This window comes from Tamandua tetradactyla, chromosome 5 (assembly GCF_023851605.1).
Source record: "Tamandua tetradactyla isolate mTamTet1 chromosome 5, mTamTet1.pri, whole genome shotgun sequence".
NCBI classification, from domain to species: Eukaryota; Metazoa; Chordata; class Mammalia; order Pilosa; family Myrmecophagidae; genus Tamandua; species Tamandua tetradactyla.
Genome location: NC_135331.1, coordinates 167,839,174 through 167,856,144, shown reverse-complemented (window position 1 = coordinate 167,856,144; position 16,971 = coordinate 167,839,174). Strand labels below are relative to the sequence as shown.

General features: G+C 36.9%; 1 protein-coding gene across 2 annotated transcripts; it reads left to right on the top strand.

Moving 5' to 3' along the window:
- The first annotated feature begins 1,800 nt into the window (after window positions 1-1,800).
- Window positions 1,801-14,744, top strand: CD164 (CD164 molecule). Of its 2 annotated transcripts, none has more exons than XM_077162629.1 (6): window positions 1,801-2,080; window positions 6,111-6,197; window positions 6,978-7,049; window positions 8,555-8,590; window positions 10,518-10,574; window positions 12,148-14,744. In XM_077162629.1, the coding sequence occupies exons 1-6, from the start codon at window positions 1,894-1,896 to the stop codon at window positions 12,312-12,314; spliced, it is 606 nt and encodes a 201-aa protein (XP_077018744.1). In that variant the 5' UTR covers window positions 1,801-1,893; the 3' UTR covers window positions 12,315-14,744. The 2 variants fall into 2 exon arrangements, with proteins under 2 accessions (XP_077018744.1, XP_077018745.1); XM_077162630.1 differs by lacking the exon at window positions 1,801-2,080 and adding an exon at window positions 2,288-2,438.
- The last annotated feature ends 2,227 nt before the right edge of the window (window positions 14,745-16,971 follow it).

The window sequence follows — 16,971 nt, the reverse complement described above, 5'->3', positions numbered from 1 at the left end:
TAAAAAGAAATGAAGTTCTGGTTCATGCCAACAACATTGAGGAACTTCGTAAGTGTTATGTTGAAAGAAATAAACCAGACACAGAAGGACAAATATTGTATGAACTCACTGATATGAAATAATTAGGCCAAGCAAACTCATAGAGCTATGATCCAGAATATAAGTTAGGAAGGGCAGAGTTGGGCGCAGGGAATGGTGGGCAGGGGCGGGGAAGGGATGGTGGGGGTGGTGGGGGGGGGTGTGGTATTCATGCTTAACTTGTACAGAATTTCTACCCAGGTTGGTTGTGAAGTTTTGGAAATGGATGGTGGTGATGGTAGCACAACACTGTGACTGTAATTAACAGCACTGAATTACATACAAATGTGAATAATGAATTGTGGTTCAACTGGGGGAATTTTAGGTCATATATAACTATTACTAGAATAAAAAATTAAAAGATAAAACCTAAGATTGTATCACACAGGGAACCCTATTATACATGATGGACTATAGTTAATTGTACATTAAAAAACGTTCTTCATGAATTATAACAAATGTACCACACTAATACTAGGCAGTAGTAAAAGGGTGGTATATTGGGGGAAAATACACCCTAATGTAAACCATGGACTGCAGTTAATGGTCCAATTATAGTATTTCTTTAATCACTAGTAACAGAGGTACCACACCAATGCAAGGTGTTATTGGGGACGTTACACGGCCAGCTGTATTTTTTTAAACATGATTTTTCTGTAAACCTCCAAATTCTCTAATTAAAAAAATCACTGTAAAAAACATAACTATAAAATAACTGGAAACTGACTGCAATTAAATATAGTTTTTAAAGCCTAATTTTAATCACTAGATGTAAGCATGGCTGCACTCTTTAGTATTTCGGTGAGACTGCACATCAGATGGCGCTCATCCTAACTAAAAGGCCCAGCAGTGCGTGAGCACTAAAATGCACTTTAAAATCCAACTACGGTGCCAAACAATCGTTTCCGTAGGTCACGCCACTTTTCTCTGTCTCTTTTTTCTCACCTGTAAAGTGGGGGGTGGGAATGGCCTAGATGACCGCCCAATTCAGACCGCGGGACAGTGATGGAGTTGAGGCAGACCCGATAACTTTTCGATAGCAGCAAGAAAGAAAAGTCGGCTAGGGAAAAAATATGATAGAGGCAAACGGTTCGTAGCTCTGGCTGGAAGACAAGGGGCTGGCTGCTTTCTTTCCATGCTTCAGCTCCTCATATTAGTGGACGGCCAAGTTGAAACTCCTTAACCAATTGGTGTTTTCATTTCCCCCGGGAGTCCCGCGACTTCCAGCAAAGTAGATTCTCAAGGAAGAAAGCCCCGGTCCTACTATGGATATAGAGAAGCACCTTGGGGATGGGACAACACAGTACAAAGTTCATTCCTGCAACTTCCACCCTTTTTGGTCGTGGGCCCAGGAAGAACAGCACCACCCGCGAGGCCGGGGAGGTCACGTGGAGCCGAGGAATTAGGGCCTCTCGGGGGTGCTCAGGTGGCCGCCGTATGCCACGTCACGTAGGTTGATCCATGCAAGCCAGGGTGGCGTCCATCCCTGTCACAGGAAACAGAAAAGTCCAGTTGCGTCCTGTGTGGTAATCTGAAGAAAAGAAAAGCCATCTTCTGGGTCTCGACAGCTTCCTCCTTGTAATAAAATAGTTTTGTGAGAAGGCCTCACTGTCTCCGCTCCCACCTTTCGCGGAGTCCCGTTGGTTTGCCCCACGCTCCGCCTCCGCGTCGCCCCCGCACGCCTCACGTGACCCCTTCGCACCCGTGGGGGGTGGGGGTGGAGTAGAGTCTCGGGGGCGGCGCCGCGGGGGACGGAGGGACGGACTGAGCGTTGTGCGCCGCAACTTTCGCCTGAGCTGCGGCGGTGACGACGCGATGTCGGGGCTCTCTCGTCCGCTGCTTTGGGCCGCCGCTTGTCTCGCGGCGCTCTGTGTACTGACGGCGGCTGAGAACAGCAGCCTCGCTACGACCACGGTTGAACCCCCGACCCCAGCGCCCACCACCGTGAAGACTTCCCCAACGCCCCCGGCGACCCCCGCGCCGGCCACCACTCTAGCACCAGGTGGGCGCCTCCCCTACGGGTTTTCTGCGCCCGCCGAGCCGTTCTCTCCCCGCGGTGCGCACGGGATCAGGGCCTGGGCTGGCCGCGCTCGGGGTGCGGTGGTGACTCCGGCAACATGGCGGCCCGTCCGGAGTGCAGGACGGGGCTGGGCGCGGGGTGAGTGGGAGGGGGCCGGCGCGCCCGGGTGGCCGTTGGGCTGTTTCCGATCCCCAAGGTGTTTCACGCCACGGTGCTCTTTGAAAGTGCATGGTAATCCCCAGCCTCCCCTTGGGCTCGGAAGAGGGAGTGTGGCTTCCTCCCGCGGCGGCGGCCGTGGGGTTTGATGGTGGGGTGAGGCGACGAGTCTCGCAAGTTGATGGTGAGAACGAACTCCCTTTCCTCAGACTGGTCGTATAGGTTCACTCTGGTTTTCTCTCCCGAGGGCGGCGACTCCGGAAGTTGGAGAAAGAGAAACTTAAAAGACATGTAAGGCTCGTTAATGTTTTAGACCTGGATCTGAGAAAAGTCGTCTGAGATAATTCTATCGTTTTTGCGCGTTCGTATACCTGAGGTTTAATTAGTGAAAATTTTGCACTCTGTGCTTTATGCAAAGGAAGAAAAGTACCATCTGGTGGTTTGCACGTGTGTCTCTCTTTGGTACTTGAGGCAAATCTAGGAGATACGTGCTGAAATGTAGGTAGATGAAGAGACGGAGATAAAATAACTCTTCTAGGGCCTTTTGTTAGTACGTGGTGGACCTGGGATTGGAACCAAGGACTTTCAGTTTTCTAAAAACCAACCAGGGGGACACAACTTACAAAGCTCTGCAGTCGAATAGGGGCTGCATGCAGATTATTTTAAAGCAGAACTTATTTGAGGTCCCGAGAACATTGAAGAGGGAGGGAAGATAAATTTAAAGTAATAAAGTGAAAAAAGACTAAATGTTTAAAACTTGAAATCTAATGGGCTTCTTGGTCGTTCTCGTTAATATTAGGAGGGAGTAACTTGGCTTCAAGTGTAAGGATTTGGGGCTTTTTTATTTTTTACGCTGATCACAACTGTTCCACAATGTCTTCCAAGTTTTTGTATTCTATAAAAACTTAATATAATAAAATATATAGTAAGCTTCATGTATAGTATGATTTATGTTAAAATCAGCTTCAAAATTAAAGTCAGAGTCTAATTAAAGTTAGAGTCACCATTATTACTTTAAAAATGGAAAGAAATTTCAGTATAATACTGGGAATTTTAACTGCGCTTTTTTTAACATTTTAATTGTGAAATATATGTGCAACGAAACAAATTTCAAAGTACATTTTAACAATTAGTTATAGAACAGATTTCAAAATTTGATATGGGTTACAGTTCTACGATTTTAGGTTTTTCTTCTAGCTGCTCCAGGATGCTGGAGACTAAAAATAAATATCAGTGTAATGATTCACTAGTCGTACTCATTTTTAAAATCCTAACTTCTGTGTTATAACTCATCCTTTGATCCCTCTCACAGTCTTCAGGGATATTTGGGTTATTCTAACTTTTTTCTATGTTCTGACTTTTTTCATGTTCAAAAAGGTGTTGACAATATGGGGTAGTGGGATGAAACTGGTTGATATACTTGGAGAGACTAGCTTCTCTGGGTTTCAGGACTTTACTGGCCAAGAAACCATCTGAAGGTTTTACGTTTCAGAAAAATAAACTCAGTACGTGAAGCTTTTGTAGGATCTCAGCTAGAGCTCTGGATGCTCTTTTGTGTCAGCAGGAATGATGTTGGTTGGGGGTTGGCAGTTAGCAATATCCAGCTGCAGCTTGCATAAGAGTAGCCTCCAGAATAGCCTCTTGACTCTATTTGAACTCTTTCAGCCACTGATACCTTTTTTTGTTGCTTTCCCCCTTTTGGTCCAGAACACCTTGTCAGGCCCATGCTGCCAGGATCCAGCATCCCTGGAAGTTGTGTTCCGTCTTGTCAGGGAGATTCACACCCCTGGACATCATGTGCCATGTAGTGGGAAGGGTAATCATTTTACTTTGCAGAATTGGGCTGAGAGAAAGGCCACATCTGAGCAACAAAAGAGGTTCTCTGAAAGTGATCCTTAAGCATAATTATAGGTAGGCTTATTAGCTTCTATGTTAAAGAAATAAGTTTCATAAGAGCAAGCTTCAAGATCAGTGGCTTTGCCTATTGACCTGGGAATCCCTAGTGTTTGTGAGAGTATCTGGGGTTTTCCAGATGGAAAAATTTAATAATTCCATATTTTTTCAGTTCTTCAAGAGACTATTAACTGCACTATTTTTTAAATGTTTTTATTGGAAAATATCCACATGTGCAATACAACCATACTATGCATCAGTAGCTCACTGTATCATCACATAATTATGTATTCTTCGTGATAATTTTTTAGAACATTTGCATCACTCCAGAAAAAGAAATAAAAAGAAAAAAAGGGATATTAATAAATACTAGGGGGAGATAAAGGGTGAAAATTGGGTAGATTGGAATAGTGTGGGTTAGTGAGAGGGAGGGGCAAGGAGTATGGGATGCATGACTTCTTTTAACTGCACTATTTTTAAGATGCTAGAGTAAAATATTTTTTGTCTTCTGTTTTTTTGGCAGTTTCTTCCCAGAATTGTGGTGTGTATGTGTTTAAGAGAAACTTGGAAATATCAAGTTAATTACCTTTATGTAATTAAAATGCGTGCTGAAAGATTGTATTCTCTGCATATCATAGTTGGATAAGCTGTATTCTGAAAGTAAATTCAGTCCTTTGTAAATAACATTCTGCTTTGTAAATAACATTCTGCTGTCCAAACATTCAGTTATCAAGCACAAAAGATTTTTTACAGCTAGCTGTTTTTTTTTTTTTTTTGGTATTGCTGTATGGCGGGGTCACATTTCATCCTTTTTCTAAGTGTCCCCTTATTGCAGCAGTATTTACTGAATTTGTTTGTTTATGAAGTACATGGGCTGGAAATTGAATCCGGGACTCCAGCGTGGCCAGCAAGAATTCTACCACTGAACTACTCTTGCACCCCCAGCTAGCATTTTTTAAATCTGTATGAAAACATCTGAAGAGCTATCTAATTTCTACTGTCTGCTGTCCTCAAGTGTCCATTCATGTCTCAGGCTCTAGTAAATGTTAATGAAGAAGTATTGAAGACAGTGCTTCTATGCAGAACTGCTTTTAAGGCAGGGGAAAAAGCAAAGTGAGACTGTCCATAGCATTTAGTTTTTAGGGAAACAGAGGCTAATTTGGATTCCAGTCAGATGGCCTGACAGTGAATTGAAATTACCCTTTTTAGAGGTCTTGTTTCTGGACCATTTGTCTTAAACTGCTTTTGAGAAGGATCTTATGAATTATGTATACAAATGTGGCTCCTCCAGGTGCTGTACTTTATGCTTCTATTATTGTGCTAAACCCTGTAAGAGTGGATCGTTTATGAATTGTGAATCTCTGGGAAGTTAACCTAATTCATTTTCAGAATAGATGTCATTGGAGCTTGGGTTCAACTTGTAATAAATTTTATATATTACTTTTAAAATTCTCTAATTTGATGTTTTGGAGCAGTGATTTCCATGTATACTGGTGGTCTTATAGGGGAAAATGCCTTTTCCCAATATTTTTATTGTTTTTTAATCATGCTTTAAAATGCTTCAAGGGCGGGCCACAGTGGCTCAGCAGGCACGATGCTTGCCTGCCATGCTAGAGGACCCAGGTTCAATTCCTGGTGCCTGCCCATGTAAAAGAAAAAAAAAAAAGCTTCAAGAAACTCTGAATGTTTGTAGATGTCTTTCAAATAGTTGCCCTATGAAAAGGATTGTATAGGTAGGTACTCAAGAGCTTGTTTTTGTTTTTATTTTTTTGACTTGACTTTACTTTGGCTTCATAGTTCATAATGATTGGAATTTCTTAGTAAGTCAGTTTTTATTAAGTTACTGTTTCTCTGAATTACTAATTCTCGTACTGTATATGATGCATGCTATGTTTAAAACAGATAGGTGGAATAAACTTGAGATACCAGTGAATTCATTGATTTCATACATTTTTCCCCCCAGGAATCTGTGAAAGCTATAACAACTGCTTTTCCTGTGTCAATGCTAGCATTGCTAATACTACCTGCTTCTGGATAGAATGTAAAGAAGGTAAGAAACTCAGAGATTACTTTTTATTTTGAGGATATAAAATTATTTTGTTCAAAAAATTTTTTTTAAATTTGCTACAGTATATTCCTGAATATTTGCAAATTATGTAGAACATTTCGGGTAGTTTGTAATATTTATCTTGGGAATCAGATGTTTTCCTTTAAAGTGCCAGTTGCTTAACACCCCACCCCATAAACTTCTTTTTAAAATGAAACTTAAAGGTACCCCTCTTCGTGTGTGTCAGTACATAGAAGTTAGCAAGCTTACTGAAGGTCCTACTTTAGGATATGTGGGAGGCAGGTGTTTTTCTTCTTACTCCTGTTCTAAGTTTGTGTGCCAGGCTCAGGAATGCTTTTATTTTAGAAAAACTAAAGCAGTAAGATCTGGAATGCAGATCCTGCTCTTGCTATGAAGACACATCCCCTGCTTGCTGAGCCTTTATTAGCTTTGGGCACATCTGTCTACTGACTCAGCCTTCTCCTATGGGTTCTCACAGCCTTCTTTAACTGTACAGTAGTCATACCACAGTTCTGAGATCTTGTGTTTTGAAGTTATCTGTTTTATATATTCACGAGGATTTTAAAAGGATAAATTTCAGAATATCCCTTTTGATATCATTAAAATAATGGGAAAGAAAAATAATTTTTAATATTTGTTGGTCTGTGGACTTCTAAAGTATTTGTGCTTAGATACATGTTTTTTTAGAAGCTACTGTGGAGCTTAGTAGCGAAATCAAAGATAATATGAGTTGTTCTATTTGTCAATGTTTTTTCATAACAGATAAGAACTACTGTTCACATAATTCAACAGTTAGTGATTGCCACGTGGTGAACAGCACAAAATTGTGTTCTGGTAAGTATTCATATTTACTGTCAGGGAAAGTAGCCAAAGAGGTGAAAGAAATCATTGCCTTGGGATGCCTTGTTTCAATCTTTTGCTTACAGCATTTCTGTAATTCTAATCTTGTTAGAAATTTGGATGCAAAGAGCGAAAAAAAAGAGTTATTCCTACTAATTGATAAGAGGATTTTTGAACCTTAGTTTAGTAGTTTATTTGTATTATGGAATGCTGTAAGTACAGATGCCTCTTCCTTCCTTTTTTTTTTTTCCTCTTTAATTCTTCCGGGAGTTCACTGCAGTTTTCTCCCTGTTTACATCTTATATATTAGACAACCTGTTCCAGCTTGTGCTTGTTTATGGAGTTTGAGGCTGGTGATTGTCACAGCTGGTGGTTAAATGAACTTTCTCCATATTCATCCACTTCCTCTACTTTAATTTTAGGAATTTACTCTTCAACTTACTTTTTGCCCAGGAAATAGTTAAAATTCCTAGATGAAACCATAGCTGATATTCCTAATGAAATTATAAATTATTAGGAAAGTAAAACTGCTGATCTGGTATATGGATATACTAATTGAATAGAGCAAAAGGATTTTCTGGAATGAGTTAGTAACCTTGAAAGACTTCCTATAATTGTTTAATTCTGGTAGCAGTTTTCTTATCCCTTCTCCCCACCCCAACTTAAATTTTGTAACTGAGAATTGCATTAGTATTAGACCAGTTTATTACCCTCTGTAGAGTATATAATGATACGTTATGCACAACATTTTAGGTGGTACATGTACAAACACATTTTTAATAGTGTTAATATGTTAAAAAGAACTGATAATTATAACAGACCTGTGACTTCATGACATCGCTTAAAAACAAGAGAAAGTAAAAAAGAAAGACATTGACTTAAAGAAAAATTGAATAAATTGTAACCATTACTTATTTTATGATATGTCAATTAGTTTCAACTGTGAAAGACACAAACCCCCAAATTATCATGCCTTAAGCAGTTAACACATTTACTGCTCTCCAAAGGAAGCCTGGGGTGAGGAGCAGATAAGAGGGCTAGAGTGGCAGCTCTATAACCATTGAGGTTCCTGGCTCCTTTTTGGTTTATACACTTTCCATTCCTCAATAATGACTTTAAGCTTATTGTCCAAGATGGGTACTTATGTTCCAGCTGTCACAATTGATTGTACTGCCAATAGGAAGAGGAGAGGGAAAGAAGGAAGTCCATATCTGCCTTAAGGATGCTTCCTAGAAGTTACACATGCCACCTAGCTGTAAGGGAGGCTAAGAAATGTCTTTCTTGGGAGGAGGGGTGCTATCACTGAAAATTTGTGGTTCTGTTTTAGAAGAAGAGAATGCTTTTGGGAGGAGGCAATTATCAGTCTCTTCCACAGATAGTACTTAGGAATTGCAAGAATTGTGAAAGTGGTATTCAGATAACTGCAAAGTAGGATACAGTGTTACACAGATTGTGGTATTTTAAACTGCTTAGATTTATATGATTTTTTTTTTTAATAGCTCCTACTGCTGCTCCATTACCAACCAGTTCTACAGGTAATCCAAAATGATTGGCTTTTCCCCTTCTCCTATTTTCAAGATTTTAAAATTCTTGATTTTAGTGATTAAATACATAAATGTTGTTAGTATAAGTTTAGAAATTAGTGAATATTTCCCTTAAAGTTTTTCACTGTGGAGAAATTAGAGATGACTTGTCTGGTCAAGAGCAGGATGGATAGTGTACAGCAGCGTTTGCAGCTCTCAGAGAAAAGGATGAGACGTGCATAAAAATAAGCACATCATCAGTGTTATTAAGATAATGACCATTAATATCTATTAGTATTATCAATACTAACAGAAGAAAACAGACCAGATCTTTTAGAAATTTGCATTAAACTCTTTATTTATTCATGGTCCTGTATAAATTAGGATGTCTTGGCCTACTGGGATCCTTTTCTCCTTGGGATATGAGGATCCCAGTCTTTATAGATCTACTTTCTAGCAATATTCTTGACCTTAAAGCTCTTAGACCCATTCTTTTGGAATATAATTATTGTTAAATCACAGTGTTGCCTCTGCTGTGCTAGTGGAATTTACAAATTTCATGTTTACTACTGTTGAGATTTTTGTTTTGTTTTAAAGAAAGGCACATTAAGATGACAGATGCTGTTAATAATGTACATCATCCACAGTTATTTTAACCTTTGTCTCTTTGCGTTAAGCATATCACTTTGAAGTGAAGTTTGTTCAGTATGTATGTTCGTTAAACAGAAGTAACATTTGTTTCCAGATGCTCCTTAGCCCTCAGATCTTCTGTTTTTAAACAGCACAGAAACTTACATTTTTCATAAAAACCTCATATAATTAATATATAATTAATCATCTTTCTGTCCCTGTTCCCCCTCCCCCCAAATCATCCCTAGCTGCCCACCAGAATAAGCAAATTTTAGTGTGAAAGCCCCTTGGCTACAATATGTGCCCCCTTGCTTTACAAAAATTTGAACCCTAACTTTAAGGACAACCTCTTGGTGAAATAGTTCCCAAATGCTTTGAATTGTTTAGGTCTTAGGTCATTTGATACTTGGAAAATATTAACATACTAAAAGGCCTACCCAGTACTTTTCTTTCTAGAAAGGTATGAGAACCCTTAAAAATGGCATCTGTACATAATAGACACCAATAGTTTGAAACCCCCTTATTAATATAGTACTTCAGTTCTAAAGGGTTTTTCAAGCTAATTCTAATCAGAGTATGTTTTTTAGAGGCATCATCAGGTGATATTTTGAATTTATGCAGTATGATAGAATAAAACTTGCCCTTGGGCTCTTATAATCTAAATCGGGGTCAGAAACTATAGATTCTTGATCACAGGACAACTGTTTTTATAAATAAAGTTTTATTGGAGCATAACTATGTCCATTCATTGATATGTTGCCTGTGGCTGTTTTTGCACTATATAGTGCAGAGTTTGGGTAGTGACCAGGTATGTGGCCTCCAAAGCCTAAAACACTATCTGCCTCTCTAAGAAAAGTTTGCTGACTCCTGAAGAAGAAGGCAAACCTTAATACCCACAAAATAAGTTGTTTTGTTTTTTACCATGACTTTAATAGTTATTTTCTTAGAAATAGTATTATTCATAAATTCTGTAATTCTCTTACCTAAATACTAATGCGTTGCCATCTCTGTCTTTTTGTAAATTTTGTCCATGGTTACATCGGTTTTATATAGAGATGTTAATGTAGACACATTTTATAGCTGCTTAATATTTTTTGTTTGTTTTTGCTTAATGTTTTAAAAAACATTTAAATGCTAGAATATCTCTAAGTGAACCATTAACTGATATTTGGTCTTTAGTCTCTAAAAAAAAATTGAAAGTACATTGAAGTTGGTAGCATTATTTTTAAAAGATTGATGCTGAATAACTGGGAAGTTAAAAATTTTTAGTTTTATGAGGTTTTTTAAATGCCTATTATTTTCATTCCAGCTAAACCCACAATTCAGCCTTCCTCTCCTACAGCTTCCCCCACTGTCATTACATCAGGTAATTAATTTTTTTTTTAACTAAATGCTGTAGGATGTGAGTAGAATGTTGCCTTTTACTGTTTCTGCAAGCATTTTACGGTTTTATTCATAGATGTCTGTGGACTGAAATTCATCACGTTTAGTAGGGAACCAAGGTATAGGCTCTCAAAGCAGTAACAATATGTTTGCTGAAAGTCCTTTTCAAGTTGCTAATGTGTAATCACATTTGGCAGGACATACTGAATTAAGTAATACTTTTCAGCCAAAATCCTCTCAGAAGTTGTAGGTGAAATTTGATTTGTTGTAACTTTAAAAAGTTAAGTACTGAGAAATATCATGATCTGGTTGTGTGTTGTATTAGACCATTGCAATTTGAGTAAAGATAATGTATCTATCCCTCTTACTGAGGAAGGTCTTAAAAGCCAAAGTCACTGTCATACATGCACCTTACCATATTTCCTATCATTTCTTACATCCCATAAGTATTGAAAATGTATGTGAAAATGTTTTTTTTAATCAATTTTGTAAACTAAGTCATATTTAGATTATACCTAGGTACACAGGTTAGAAACCCTTTCCTCTAACCATATTTAAAGTACATGTCTTGATACTGATGAATCTTTACCTACTTTTTTTTATTCCTTTGGCTTTGTTCTTATTCTAACTTTCAGTTTCAATGAAACCATCTAATCCAAGATAGTGTAATTAATTTTAAATCTCTCTGCTTATACAGCTACCAGAGCCAATGTAAGAAAAAAGTAAAATTATTAATTTTATAAATTTTCATAAATATTTAATATGAAATTGCTTTTTATTAAAATGGATGAGGCTCTCTTAATCTAAGTGGGTTTTTTTTTCCATTTGAAACATTTTACTCCCTGAAAGAAAACCAAATTAATGTGCTCTTTTCCCTTCTAACTTGCTAATAGTTTCCCATAATGTAAAATTTTCTGACAAAGTACTATTTAAGATGCCTTTAATGAAATGTTCTTTGCTTGTTGAAATTATAAATTGCAGATACTTGATTATTTTTGAAAGTTTGAGAATTAAGGTTGCATTTTTACTTATATTAAATTAAAAAGCCAATTGAATTTTCAACACAAATGTTAGTATTTACTCTTTTACTATTATCTTAAGGAATATTTTGATAATACTAGTAGCTAATGTTTTGATAACTAATCCTTTATGTGCTCATTCAGGCTTTGTGATTCATATTTAATACAAATTAATGAAGTAAAAATCAATAAACTAAAAATATATAGTCTGAAGAAATTATTGCAAATTCTAAGACTGGTTGATATAGCTCCAGAACATAGTTTATATACTAGGAGAATCTTTTTTTCTGTCCATTTGTTACTTGAAATAGTATAGCAACATTGACCATTTGATATTACCAGACAGGATGAAGAATGGGATTAATAAGTGGTTATCTTCCTCACTTAGGGGTAAATTCTAGCAATTATAGACTTAACTCAAAAGGAAATATAGAATTTGATGCATGGCAAAAATAGAAGCTCAGGTGAGTCTTAAAATTACTGCGATAGAAGATTAGGAGACTTACTAAGGATTCCATTTCTATCCGTATCTGACAGGTACGACAAATACCACCTTGACTCCAACCTCGCAACCTGCACGAAAGTCTACCTTTGATGCAGCCAGTTTCATTGGCGGAATTGTCCTTGTCTTAGGTGTGCAGGCTGTAATTTTCTTTCTCTATAAATTCTGTAAATCTAAAGAACGAAATTATCACACTCTGTAAAATATCTTCAGATTAACACAGACTGATGGTTCATTCGAGTAATTCACTGAAACAAAAGTAATATCTCTCAAGATGTCCCACATGGAAGACTGCTATTTCAGGATCTTTAAATTTCCAAAGGATGCATATAGGATAATTTGGAGCATCGTCCTTGAAAAGCCAGTTAAATCATTTTGCTCAGTGGGAGTATTTAAAATATTCTGCATGAATCCTTATGGCTGTCTTCTTTTATTTTAAATGGCTGCTGCTGTGGGATTATGTTCTCTTCTTGACATGCCAAATGTAACTTTTTGTAAGTGGTGGAAAATATTGTCCTATGCAGACAACCTCATGACTCTTGGGCAGTTTAAATTAGTTATTTTTAAAGCTTGAAAGCTGCATTACTTTCATCCCAACTCAGGATATAGTTTAGTGACCAGAATTGAGAAGAATGTGCCAAATGAGCATCAATCAGGTGGCTTTTTGGCTCCATTTAAGACATGGTATAAATTTGTAAATCTAAAACTACTAAACTGTATCCTTAGAGTAAACTTTTGTGCTTGATAAGTTATTTTTTCTACATTAGAAATAAAATGCCACACAGGGAATTACATTCCAGATTTAAAGAAATGAAGGGATACAAACCATTAATGTATAGCAGGTTATTGTTCATACTTGTAAAGCACCTTATATCATTGAGAAAATAAAGAACAGTGCCTTAAAAGACAGACTGGAAACTAGAGTGTAACTTTAACTGTTTGTGATTTGTTCTTTCACATTAAAGAAGGTAAAAGTTTGGTTTTGAGGATGTAACTGTTAATGTGAACAGTAGTAAACTTGCTTTTAGATACTATACTGTTACTATTTAATTGAAAACTTGTCTCCTTAACTTCACAGCTGAATAACTTAACCTAAAAGATGACAAAAAATTGAAAGCATTCATGTATTAAACCTCCCAACATTTTTCTTATGGCTGTTTAAAAAAAGCTTAGAGATACAACTGGTTTAATTGTATTTTCCTTTGCACTTCAAAAACAAGTATCCAAACTTTGTACCTCAAAAGGGATTCCACCAAACTTTCTTGAAAAGTAACTTAGATGAGGCAAGAAGGATATATTTTTAGAATCATTTACTCTTTAAATGAGACAATCATAAGTTTTCAGCTAACAGATATAACCAATGTGATTTTAGAAAATCTAAGTATTTTTGGTTGATCAGATTACTGTACATCTTTAATATTAATGTTTATGACTACCCTGTATGAATAGATTGAGCTTTCCTTCTTTATCCTTCTCTCCATTCCTTTCTTGTTGGTTTAAATTCCCATAGTTTAATGAGTATGTATACTTTAACTTCTGTAGTTTTCTTTTGAAGCACTAGTTTTTGTTTTTTTTTAGAACAAATTTTGAAAGGGTAACTTCTCCCCTGCCTTTGGCATGTTGGATTAGTTCAGAGGCTTAATTAGTTTAAAATGGGTCTTTTGTTTTTCTAGATTGCCATTAAAGTTGTTTCATTTTAGTTTATTTAGCCTGTAGTGGCTGAGTTTAGCACTTGGTTTTCAGTATTTTATAGTAGAAAAGACAAATTGCTTTGGTTCATATCATAAACTGAAACTCCTTGCATTTACTTAGATAATTATATTAAAGGGTCTTAAAATGAAGATTTACTGTTTTTCTGTTACTTGTTGGTACAGCTAAACTTTGTTTTACTTGCACATTTGTACATATACCTAATATTTTCAAGTGCCTTACATGTTTAAAATCTCTGGCTTCAAAGGTTTTTGGGAAAAGGTAGGTCAGTTTACCTCACACTTTGTGTTTCCATTAATAGTAATATTCTAGGTACCTCACAAAATTTATTATGGTGCCATGGCTATTAGTTTTTAGTGAGTTCTATAAGCTATAAAATGCATTTGGAAGTATACAGAATTTCCATTCCATCCACATGGGCAAAAATTAGTTACAGTGACACAGTTGTCATTTACATGGATAAGTGAATATCTTGCCATACATTAATATCAGTACAAGTAGCAAATTTTTTGAAAATTTAGCTTAATTTGACACCTCACCTTTTATAATTTTGATCACCACTGTAACAAAATTATCGTGAAAGTTAGATTTCACAAATCTACAAAGCAGTTCTTACAACAGAACTCACAGCCTTTTCAGATCCATTTCCTTTCCTTAGCAATTTAATATCTTGAGCCATTAATAATTTTTTGGGTTTTTTTAATCCAGAAGGTATGTAGAAACCTTTTCAGATTTTTCATCTGATTTGTTCATGCAGATGTAGTTCTATCAGATACCTTATTTTTTATCTTATGGATGTTTGTTGCACAGGCAGACACTGCTGTATTGAGAAATTTCTATTTCAGTTCACTCTAAACTGCAAAATCAATCTGTATCATGTACCAAACTGATTTAAAATAAATCTACATGCTTATCAAATTAATCTGCTTTATTTTATTAACTGAAATGTGTTTTTTACATTTTAATTATGAAATTTAACACCAGTGGATTTATACTATTTATTGGTCCACTTGGGAATGTGGTGTGTTCCATTTTGCTAGCTGCTGGAATATGATCTACCAAAAACAGAACGCCTTTTTAAAAGGGGGATTTAATAAGTTGTAAATTTAAAGTTCTAAGGCCATGAAAATGTCCCAATTAAGCAAGTTTATAAAACTGTCCAAATTAAGGCACCAACAAGAGGTTACCTTCACTCAAGAAAGGCCAACGAAGTTGGATTTCTCTGTCAACTGGAAAGGCCTGTGGCGAATATGGCAACATCTGCTACCTGTTTCTCCAGTCTTCTTGTTTCATGAAGCTCTCCTGGGGGCATTTTCCCTCTTCATCTTCAAAGGTCTCTGGTTGGTGGACTCTATGGTTCTCATGACTCTGTTCTTGCTCTGCTCTGTTGCTGTGCTCTCTTGCAATCTCAAGCCTTTTCCAAAATGCTTCCTCTTTTAAAGGATTCCAGTAAAATAATCAAGACACTCCCGGAATGGGTGGAGTCACATCTCTCTCTAATCCAAGGTTAATACCCACAATTAGGTGCATCATATCTCCAGGGAGATAATTGAGTTTCCAACCTATAGTACTGAATAGGAATTAAAAGAAAAGGCTGCCTCCACATGACTGGATTAGGATTAAAGTGTGGCTTTTATAGGGTATATAAATCCTTTCAAACCAGCACAGGGTGTCTACTCACTTTATTTTGGGTTCCCTAGTCATACCGGTATTAACTAAGTGCTGTATATATTAGTGGGGATCAGAGCCCTAAAAGTGATAGCTGGGGAGAAGACTTGGTATGCTGTTTATAAAAGTGACATACGTAAACTGATCTTTCAACAAAGCACTGAAAATCACCTCCTTAATGCCCTAATTTACGAAGTTAAAAGTTTACGAGAATACCATTTCTTTTTGTGTGTGTCTGAAAGCTTAATTACTTGTGACTTTGTCTTTTTAACCCAGTTTGCATGTAAAGTAAAATTGGGCTTCTGTTCAGGGTACTTGGTATAAATATCTAGTACCAAGCCACATGCTGTGATCAAAATATTCTTTATTAAGTCATAAGACTTGGACTAAGAAGAGAAACTCCAGCTGCCTACTCCCATATAAGCCTTGAAACCCAGAGGAGTAGACGTAATAACCTAGAAATCATGAACTTTGGGTTTCATTTTGCCATATATATTGTTAAGTTTGTTAAGTATTAAACTTTGTCAAGCTTAAAGACTACATGGAAACATAGCTAGAGGTAAATTGTTACTTGGAAAAGAAGAGGGTTCAAAATGGAAATTTTTTTAGATGATAAAAAGTCCTGTATGTTTACTTGTATAGTTATTTTCTGTGCTCTTGGATTTTCCTTCTGTGTGAAGGACCTCCTTTACCATTTTTAGTGTGTGGCCCTGTTGCTCATGAATTCTTCCCATTTTTGTGTATCTCCCTTCATTTTTGTTTTTTTTATTTTTGTCCCCCCACCCCTTGTTTTCCCTTTGGTTTTTTTTTTTTTTTTTCCCCACATAGGCAGGCACTGGGAACCAAATGTGGGTCTCCAGCATGGCAGGCGAGAACTCTACCACTGAGCCACTATTGCCTTTCCCTCCTTTTCTTTTTGGCATGCGGTTGCACCAAGAAACAAACCCTTCCCTTTATTTTCGGAAGGTATTTTTGCTGGATATAAAATTCTAGGTAAATGTTATCATCAGTAATGTAAAGGTGTTGATCCACTGTCTTTTCACTTTCATTGTATCCTATGTGAAATCTGCTGTCATTTTTGTTTTCTGTACATAATATCTTATTCCCTTCTGGCTATTTTTTTCTTTATCAATGGTTTTGAACAACTTGATTACGATGTTCCATGGTCTAGTTTTGTTTCTTATGCTTGGAGTTTGTTGAGCTTCTTGGATTTATAGTTTTCATCAAATTTGGACAATTTCATTTCTTAGAATATTTTTTCTCTTCTACCACTGTTCTAGTTTGCTAGCTGCCAGAATGCAATATACCAGAAACAGAACGGCTTTTAAAGGGGTGAATTTAATAAGTTACTACTTCACAGTTGTAAGTCATCCAGGGAAAGATACCTTGGCTCAAGAAGGCCTATGACATTCAGCATTTCTCTGTCAGCTGGAAGGACATATGGCAAACATGGTGGCATCTGCTAACTTTCTCTCCAGGCC